This window comes from Oncorhynchus mykiss, chromosome 9, assembly GCF_057628025.1.
Source record: "Oncorhynchus mykiss isolate SJ-2025 chromosome 9, ASM5762802v1, whole genome shotgun sequence".
Taxonomy (NCBI): Eukaryota; Metazoa; Chordata; class Actinopteri; order Salmoniformes; family Salmonidae; genus Oncorhynchus; species Oncorhynchus mykiss.
The window spans coordinates 15435939-15445820 of NC_143030.1; the positions used below are offsets into that span (position 1 = coordinate 15435939).

The 9882-nt window shown below is 46.5% G+C and overlaps 1 protein-coding gene across 13 annotated transcripts in view; it reads left to right on the top strand.

Moving 5' to 3' along the window:
• The window catches only part of LOC110531486 (dynactin subunit 1), a 38627-nt gene extending 30924 nt beyond the window's left edge, over nucleotides 1-7703 (top strand). For 12 of the 13 annotated variants that reach the window (XM_090183539.1, XM_036987368.2, XM_036987369.2 and 9 more), the window contains 8 exons: nucleotides 875-1000; nucleotides 1426-1568; nucleotides 1841-2007; nucleotides 2199-2329; nucleotides 2596-2800; nucleotides 6052-6125; nucleotides 6248-6337; nucleotides 6497-7703. In XM_090183539.1, coding sequence (XP_090039665.1) covers nucleotides 875-1000; nucleotides 1426-1568; nucleotides 1841-2007; nucleotides 2199-2329; nucleotides 2596-2800; nucleotides 6052-6125; nucleotides 6248-6337; nucleotides 6497-6634 — 1074 coding nt within the window. In that variant the 3' untranslated portion in view covers nucleotides 6635-7703. The remainder of the gene's footprint in view (nucleotides 1-874; nucleotides 1001-1425; nucleotides 1569-1840; nucleotides 2008-2198; nucleotides 2330-2595; nucleotides 2801-6051; nucleotides 6126-6247; nucleotides 6338-6496) is intronic. The other variant, XM_036987363.2, reaches the window with a different exon arrangement.
• The last annotated feature ends 2179 nt before the right edge of the window (nucleotides 7704-9882 follow it).

Sequence of the window (9882 nt, forward strand, 5' to 3'; positions counted from 1 at the left end):
GATCTCCATGCAGGAGGGAGAGTATGATGCTGAGGGACCACAGGGAAAGGTACAGATAGATCTCCATGCAGGAGGGAGAGTATGATGCTGAGAGACCACAGGGAACGGGATAGATAGATCTCCATGCAGGAGGGAGAGTATGATGCTGAGAGACCACAGGGAACGGGATAGATAGATCTCCATGCAGGAGGGAGAGTATGATGCTGAGAGACCACAGGATGCTGAGGGACCACAGGGAAAGGTACAGATAGATCTCCATGCAGGAGGGAGAGTATGATGCTGAGAGACCACAGGGAAAGGTACAGATAGATCTCCATGCAGGAGGGAGAGTATGATGCTGAGGGACCACAGGGAAAGGTACAGATAGATCTCCATGCAGGAGGGAGAGTATGATGCTGAGGGACCACAGGGAACGGGATAGATAGATCTCCATATAGCAGCTCTATTAGAAAAGGCATCTTATCAGTTTGGAGTTAGATGCTACAAAAGGACCTTCTCCCTGGGGGGTATGAGACTGGGGGGGCTATGGCTGGAGACTGACTTCCTCCTTTACCAGCCGTTCAAAACTAACAATACTATATATTACATCTGGAACATGTCATGAAATAAACTCTAGTATATTTCATGACATTGACATTCTCTCTCCCCTCTTCTTACCTGTTTCTCCCATCACACTCCCTCCACCTCTCTCCTCCCTCCCTCCACCGCTCTCCTCCCTCCCTCCACCGCTCTCCTCCCTCCCTCCACCGCTCTCCTCCCTCCCTCCACCGCTCTCCTCCCCTCCCTCCACCGCTCTCCTCCCCTCCCTCCCTCCCTCCACCGCTCTCCTCCCTCCCTCTGTCTACTTCTCTACCTCCCTCCCTCCCTCCTCCAGGCTCCCCCAGTAGAGGCTCGTGCAGCAGCACTCAGGGCAGAGATCACTGATGCAGAGGGCCTGGGAGTCAAACTGGAAGACAGAGACACTGTCATCAAGGAGCTCAAGAAGTCACTTAAGATCAAGGTAGGGACATGTCTATATTTCTCTGTTCTTACACACACATGCACCACACCACTCCAGTCATTCTCATCCTTCTTCTTATACACATTCACACATTTTCCTCCACATGCACCATCTCTCACCTCACCTGTCTCCCTCCCTCTGGTCTCCCTCCCTCTTGTCTCCCTCCCTCTGGTCTCCCTCCCTCTTGTCTCCCTCCCTCTGGTCTCCCTCCCTCTTGTCTCCCTCCCTCTTGTCTCCCTCCCTCTGGTCTCCCTCCCTCTTGTCTCCCTCCCTCTTGTCTCCCTCCCTCTGGTCTCCCTCCCTCTGGTCTCCCTCCCTCTGGTCTCCCTCCCTCTGGTCTCCCTCCCTCTGGTCTCCCTCCCTCTTGTCTCCCTCCCTCTGGTCTCCCTCCCTCTGGTCCCCCTCCCTCCTGTCTCCCTACCCAGGGAGAGGAGTTGAGTGAAGCCCACGTCCGTCTCAGTCTCCTGGAGAAGAAGCTGGACACGTCGACTAAAGACGCAGACGAACGTGTGGAGAAGATCCAGACCAAACTGGATGAGACCCTGGCCCTGCTCAAGAAGAAAGAGAAGTAAGACTGAACTGTTTGGAAGTAGGACGTTATTGTTATAGAATGTGCAGTAAAGAGGTGCATATGTCCAACACTGTCTCCTAGGTATTCACTACAGAGACTATAGCGTTCTGGACTATTGTGAAATGGAAGAGGACTGGACAGGTGTAAGATTTCCTCTAGCCTATCAGAGGGCTAGGTGGCGCGATCACCATATTGTTAAACCTGTCAGATCTCCAGTGAGACTAAGGGTTGTTTTTGTTTAAACCCCCCCCACACACACACACACACAGGGAGTTTGAGGAGACCATGGACGCCCTGCAGGCAGACATCGACCAGCTGGAGGCAGAGAAGGCGGAGCTGAAGCAGCGTCTCTCCAGCCAATCAAAGAGCACCATCGAGGGCCTCAGGGCCCCGCCTGCCTCGGGCATCGCCTCCATTGTCACGGGATCCGCCGGAGGTGAGGCTCCTGAGTCGTCTGATCCCTCACCTCACACACCTTAGTACACGCCACCTCTTATACCTCGCTCGTCATTCATACTATACATATTCCTAATGTTTTTACTGTTTTGTTGTTCTTTTACCTTTTTATCTCACAAGGTTTCGTTTTATTTCTCAATTCTTTCTCCCCCCCCCCACCCCTTTCTCCAGCCGCTCTTGCCCCGGGAGCAGGGGGTCTGTCTGGGCCCATGCAGGTGGTGGACTCCCCTCTCCTCCGCCAGCAGGTGGAGGCTCAGAGACTGGGTATCAAACACCTGAAGAACGAGAACAACAGACTCAAGGTCAGAACACTGCAGGGAACTGACTCCTCTCTTTGTGTGTGTGTCACTAAGTCTCATCGTCTCTCTATTCAGTCCTAATCCAAATATGGATCAACGCTTTCTTTCTTGTTTCCAGATCACGTCTGTGTTGGATGTGGTTCATTGAATAGTGGAGTCATGGATACATTGTCAGAAGTTGTTGATATTTGTATGTTTCGGGCTCATAGTTAACCGACTGTGTACCTGTCTCTATTGATAACTCTCTGTGTATCTTGTCTCTCCTCCAGGCAGAGAAGATGAGAGCCCAGTTAGCCTCTCTCCCTCCCCTCCACGTCCCCAAGTTACACCTGAGAGAGGCCACCTCTTCTTCCTCTCCCCCTGCTGAGGGGACTCTCCACGGGATTCTCTACAGGAAGACGGAGCAGCTCCTAGGGACCCTGCTCAAGATGACCGCCACAGTTAAAGTGGTCGACATCACCGGGAAGACACCAGGTGACTGGGAGGGATGTGTGTTTATGTATAACAGGAAGACACCAGGTGACTGGGAGGGATGTGTGTTTATGTATAACAGGAAGACACCAGGTGACTGGGAGGGATGTGTGTTTATGTATAACAGGAAGACACCAGGTGACTGGGAGGGATGTGTGTTTATGTATAACAGGAAGACACCAGGTGACTGGGAGGGATGTGTGTTTGTGTAACAGGAAGACACCAGGTGACTGGGAGGGATGTGTGTTTGTGTAAAGGAAGACACCAGGTGACTGGGAGGGATGTGTGTTTGTGTAACAGGAAGACACCAGGTGACTGGGAGGGATGTGTGTTTGTGTAACAGGAAGACACCAGGTGACTGGGAGGGATGTGTGTTTATGTATAACAGGAAGACACCAGGTGACTGGGAAGGATGTGTGTTTGTGTGACAGGAAGACACCAGGTGACTGGGAGGGATGTGTGTTTATGTGTGACAGGAAGACACCAGGTGACTGGGAGGGATGCGTGTTTGTGTGACAGGAAGACACCAGGTGACTGGGAGGGATGTGTGTTTGTGTAAAGGAAGACACCAGGTGACTAGGAGGGATGTGTGTTTGTTTAAGGGAAGACACCAGGTGACTAGGAGGGATGTGTGTTTGTGTAAAGGAAGACACCAGGTGACTGGGAGGGATGTGTGTTTGTGTAAAGGAAGACACCAGGTGACTAGGAGGGATGTGTGTTTGTGTGACAGGAAGACACCAGGTGACTGGGAGGGATGTGTGTTTGTGTAACAGGAAGACACCAGGTGACTGGGAGGGATGTGTGTTTGTGTGACAGGAAGACACCAGGTGACTGGGAGGGATGTGTGTTTGTGTGACAGGAAGACACCAGGTGACTGGGAGGGATGCGTGTTTGTGTAACAGGAAGACACCAGGTGACTGGGAGGGATGTGTGTTTGTGTAAAGGAAGACACCAGGTGACTAGGAGGGATGTGTGTTTGTTTAAGGGAAGACACCAGGTGACTAGGAGGGATGTGTGTTTGTGTAAAGGAAGACACCAGGTGACTGGGAGGGATGTGTGTTTGTGTAACAGGAAGACACCAGGTGACTGGGAAGGATGTGTGTTTGTGTGACAGGAAGACACCAGGTGACTGGGAGGGATGTGTGTTTATGTGTAACAGGAAGACACCAGGTGACTGGGAGGGATGTGTGTTTGTGTGACAGGAAGACACCAGGTGACTAGGAGGGATGTGTGTTTGTGTAACAGGAAGACACCAGGTGACTGGGAGGGATGTGTGTTTGTGTAAAGGAAGACACCAGGTGACTGGGAGGGATGTGTGTTTGTGTGACAGGAAGACACCAGGTGACTGGGAGGGATGCGTGTTTGTGTAACAGGAAGACACCAGGTGACTGGGAGGGATGTGTGTTTGTGTAAAGGAAGACACCAGGTGACTGGGAGGGATGTGTGTTTGTGTAACAGGAAGACACCAGGTGACTGGGAGGGATGTGTGTTTGTGTAACAGGAAGACACCAGGTGACTGGGAGGGATGTGTGTTTGTGTAAAGGAAGACACCAGGTGACTGGGAGGGATGTGTGTTTGTGTAAAGGAAGACACCAGGTGACTGGGAGGGATGTGTGTTTGTGTAAAGGAAGACACCAGGTGACTGGGAGGGATGTGTGTTTGTGTGACAGGAAGACACCAGGTGACTGGGAGGGATGCGTGTTTGTGTAACAGGAAGACACCAGGTGACTGGGAGGGATGTGTGTTTGTGTAACAGGAAGACAGGCTATGTTCATGGTTAGAACCTCCGTAGGAGCATCGTTAAATCTCAGAGTTGTTTCTGAAAACCATTGTTACTAAAGTTGCACTAGAAAGCTTGTTATGTAACGACTGCCTCAGGTCACTCCAGAACAGCTCAGTACGTCGTCAGATGCTTCTTTTTTGCCCTTCTGAGGCAGAAGATCTCCGCTGAACACAGAATCATGAGGATTATCCATCTCTCTGCGACCGCTGATAACTTCAGAACCGAGTTGACTACAAGTACAACGTTGACAATGTCTTTGCAATTGTTACAAACAAGTGAAATGAAAAATATGCTTCAAATGAAAATCAAAATGAACGCATTAAAATATCAATGTAATATAGACTACACAGGCCTATATATTTCAATCCTATTCAAATCTATTTCACGCCCATTCAATTGAGTTCTATTTTGCTAATTGCAGGTTGTCTGTCATTTTTACCTCAATATATTCCATGATGTGTAACAATGTGCAAATCTTGATTTAGGTCATTATTATGGGGTATGCATTAGAGTCAGCTGCCGCAATATTTGCAGCCGTAGTTGATCATTTCTTTCTCGGAGCTGATCCGTCGTCAGTATTGTGACATCATTCTGATGTTAAGGTAAGATTTGAATGGAGATGGCTGATCTGACAGCAGTGCTACATTTCTTTCGATCGTATCAGTATTGACACTCTGCCTCAATGATGCACTTAGCGAACGTTCTCTCTGTCGTGGTGTTCTGGGAAACATGTTACGTCTTCGGTCGTTGTAGGAGAGATGCATCGTTAAAACACTCGTATGCCTACATTCCATCGCTATCGGGAAAACCGTGTGTGTGTGTGTGGCATAGTTTATATTATTTGTGTTTCAGTATAGGTAAAGTATTCACATCCCTCAACTTTTTCCACATTTGGTTGTTACAAAGCGGGATTAAAAGGCATTTAATTGTCATTTTTTTCTCTCGACGATCTACACAAAATACTTGGTCAAACTGGAAGAAAAATTCTAACATTTGTAAAACATTTATGAAAAATTAAACACTCTCTCTTAATCAGATAAGTTTAACCCTAATTAGGTTAGTATTGTGGAGTAACTACAATGATGTTGATCCATCCTCAGTTTTCTCCTATCACAGCCATTAAACTCTGTAACTGTTTTAAAGTCACCATTGGCCTCATGGTGAAATCCCTGAGCTGTTTCCTTCCTCTCTGGCAACTGAGTTAGGAAGGACACCTGTATCTTTGTAGTGACTGGGTGTATTGATACACATTCCAAAGTGTAATTAATAATGAATTAATTCCACTTTGACATGAATTGGGTATTGTGCATAGGCCAGTGACACAACAACTCAAATGTTATCCATTTTAAATTCAGGCTATAAAAACAAAATGTTGAAGGAGCCGATGGGTATGAATACATTCTTAAAGGCACGGTATGTGTCTTTGAGTTGGTACATAGATGAAGAACTAATATGTCTTTCTCTTCTACAGTGAGTGCTAGTGCTCAGCTCTTGGACCAGACGGCTCGGCTGCAGAGCCTGAGTGACGCCCTGGACAAGCTGAAGGTGACTTGAATTTATATTATCAACCCCTAGTAATAGTCAATAGTATTTATCTTCACCTTAGATTTTGTCCACTAATCTCTGTTTTTCATGGAAATGGCCATAACATCAAGTCTCTCTCTCAGGGTGAAGTGGCAGAGCACGTAGTTTCTCAGCAGCCTGGGGCAAAGGTCTCCTCTGACTTTGCCACCTTTCCCATTTCCTCTTTCGTCAAGGTAACACGCACATGGACACGGACATCAGACTTTCTTAGTTGGCACTCAAACAAATACAAGGAATACATCTCGATAGAGATCAACAGATATCTGGTGGATGCATCAACCTGTATTTGTTGTCCTTTGACATCCTCTTTTCTCATCCTCCTGTCTTCTCAGGCGAAGGAGGAGAAGCAGGGAGGCACGGTGTTTGTAGGCCGCGTGGCCATCCCGTGTGCCAAGGGCCAGGAGCAGGTGCACCGTCTTGTCCTATCACAGCAACACCTGCAGCAAGTGCACCGCCTCCTCATAGCCTAAGTCGACACCCCATTGGCCTGCGTCCACAAGTGTCAGCAGGCTTCACCAATCGGAGCCCAGCAGACACAATAGTTATTATTTTTCCTTCAGTCTCTCACCTAAAGATCCAGTCCATTTCCTGTTGTTCCACAGAATCTCTCAGGATACGCTTTGTCACACTACACCCCCTAGAAGTAGAATTTTAATTGCCATCAGAGGCTTTATGCCCCTTCTAGGATATCTATTTCTATAATTTTTTTCTATGCCAAAGAGACACACGTGTTCTCATTGAGTACCTAATAATACTGTACAACTTCTTTTCTATTGCACTTCTTCAAGTCCTAAATGATTTTTTCCCATCTCCTTTTGTTCTGCTGTGGTGATTTATTATTCGCCTACCTGCGTATACCAGCAGCACCATTCATGACAGGTTATTTCAAACCTAGGGTGTGTCTGAAATTACTCCCTATTCCCTATATCGTCAATAAGAAGAGGGTGGAATGAAGTCCCATAGCCAGTTCACACACAACTTTTCTCACTGTTAACTTATGTTCATTTGGAGTTAATATCTATTTGCATGTCATTAAGATAGGAAGCTAATTTAATGTTGTTTTTTAGTGTCAGTCCGCTACTTGGACCTTTATAGATTTAAGAGTGAGAGCAGTAAGTGAACTTGTTACTCAGAGTATTTGAATTGGTTCACTGTGTTGTCTCTCTCATTTTCAGTTAGTCATTACACTATGAAGGTCTATCCATCATATGTACCTCTGTCAAGACCTTTCACATTAGTCACTATTCATGGTAACTGATGAAGAATGCATGCAAGTATATCTGGGTGGAAGATCTCATTTAAAGGTTTTTGGCTAGCGGTTAAGGTTCTATGCAGACGGTCTCTAAAGCCGTGATACTTTAACTACAGGTTTCTGTCAGACTGGGTGTTCAGTGCAGATTGCAGAACATTTACCAATGCAAATGTTGACGTAGTTCAGACCGCACAGCGGACAGGAACCTGTCCATGGATGCAAACAACTATACTGTACCTAACGACTAATGTGTCCAAAACAGAACAATTAAAGATCTTTCGAAGTCGTCCATTTTGTCAGATGAAATGATATTCACAATATGGCCCATTCATGTATGTATATAGAATTCTCCATTTTGTCAGATTAAATGATATTCACAATATGGCCCATTCATGTATGAATATAGAAGTCCTCCATTTTGTCAGATGAAATGATATTCACAATATGGCCCATTCATGTATGAATATTGAAGTTAATGCTTTTAATTTGTACTGTGACCGAATTAAAACGTTAAGCATTTTATTTGCATAGTACCACTGATCATACACACAAGGGTCCATTTCCCAGACAGGTTAGGCCTGGTCCTGGACTAAGATGTACTTTCAATACAGACTCCACTGAGCAGGCTTTTTAGTCCAGGACTAGGCTTGATGTGTGTCCAGGAAACTGGTCCTTAGAATTGTAATAAGAATGCATTTGATTTGTATAGCACCACTCATCAGTCTGATCAGGAGAAGGAAATGGATGAGACTTTCAGCAAAGGCAAAACCCCCACTTGACTAGAAAGGAAAGATAAAGCAGGGAAGGCCTAGAACTAACAGGAGACCCTCCACAGGAACTGAGTGAAGTCTCCTAGCGAGAGGAAAATGCCCTCACAGAAGAGTGATGTGGAGAGCCATGGTGGACTCCCATGATCCCAAGAGGATTAAGTCAAGTTGGCTACTCAATCACAAACCAAAGTGCTTTACATACAGTATCCCTATCCAGGATGAGACGTCTGAATAAGAACACTAATCGCAACAATCGGTGTGATTTTTGTTGTGTACATGTAAAAATGCTCCAGTGAATCCTAACCATATACAACCAACCCCTCACAGTGGGGAGAAAATACTAAAGACACATCTGAAAATGTCCATCTATCTTTGAAAACACAGAACAGCCCTTCAACTTAAAAAACAGTAAATGTTTTTTTTCTAAAAACATATTTTCAAGAGTGAAAGACAGAATATGAAAGACAACCCATGAAATGAGATTTTTTTTAAAGACTGCTGCCCATACCCAATCCAGTTCTGAGATAAGAGATCGGTACAGCAAGTAGCATTCGTTTGAACACTATATACAGGGCCCAGAGTTGTTCCTGCTCACATCACATGGTCTAGTAAAACCTGACCCAATGTGCCACTGCCTCCACTCTTCTTGGGGCCAAGAGTTTCCCACTGCCCCTTGACCCCATCGTGACCTGACCAGGAGAAAAACTGGGCCCTAGTTTTGAACAGTTTGTACCGTCCACAGCAAAGAGCTTTCCAGAACTACAGTAGAAGGGCTTTCCAGAACTACAGTAGAAGGGCCACCCAGAATTACAGTAGAAGGGCTATCCAGAACTACAGTAGTAGGGCTATCCAGAACTACAGTAGAAGAGCCATCCAGAACTACAGTAGAAGGGCTACCCAGAACTACAGTAGAAGGGCCATCCAGAACTACAGCAGAAGGGCCATCCAGAACTACAATAGAACTATCCAGAACTACAGTGAAGGGCCATGCAGAACTACAGTAAAGGGCCATCCAGAACTACAGTAGAAGGGCCATTCAGAACTACCTTAGAAGGGCCATCCAGAACTACAGTAGAAGGACCATCCAGAACTACAGTAGAAGGGCCATCCAGAACTACAGTAGAAGAGCCATCCAGAACTCCAGTAGGAGAGCCATCCAGAACTCCAGTAGAAGAGCCATCCAGAACTACAGTAGAAGGGCCATCCAGAACTACAGTAGAAGAGCTATCCAGAACTACAGTAGAAGGGCCATCCAGAACTACAGTAGAAGAGCTATCCAGAACTACAGTAGATGGGCCATCCAGAACTACAGTAGAAGGGCCATCCAGAACTACAGTAGAAGGACCATCCAGAACTACAGTAGAAGGGCCATCCAGAACTACAGTAGAAGGGCCATCCAGAACTACAGTAGAAGGGCCATCCAGAACTACAGTAGTAGGGCTATCCAGAACTACAGTAGAAGAGCTATCCAGAACTACAGTAGAAGGGCCATCCAGAACTACAGTAGAAGAGCTATCCAGAACTACAGTAGAAGGGCCATCCAGAACTACAGTAGAAGGACCATCCAGAACTACAGTAGAAGGGCCATCCAGAACTACAGTAGAAGAGCTATCCAGAACTACAGTAGAAGGGCCATCCAGAACTACAGTAGAAGAGCTATCCAGAACTACAGTAGAAGGGCCATCCAGAACTACAG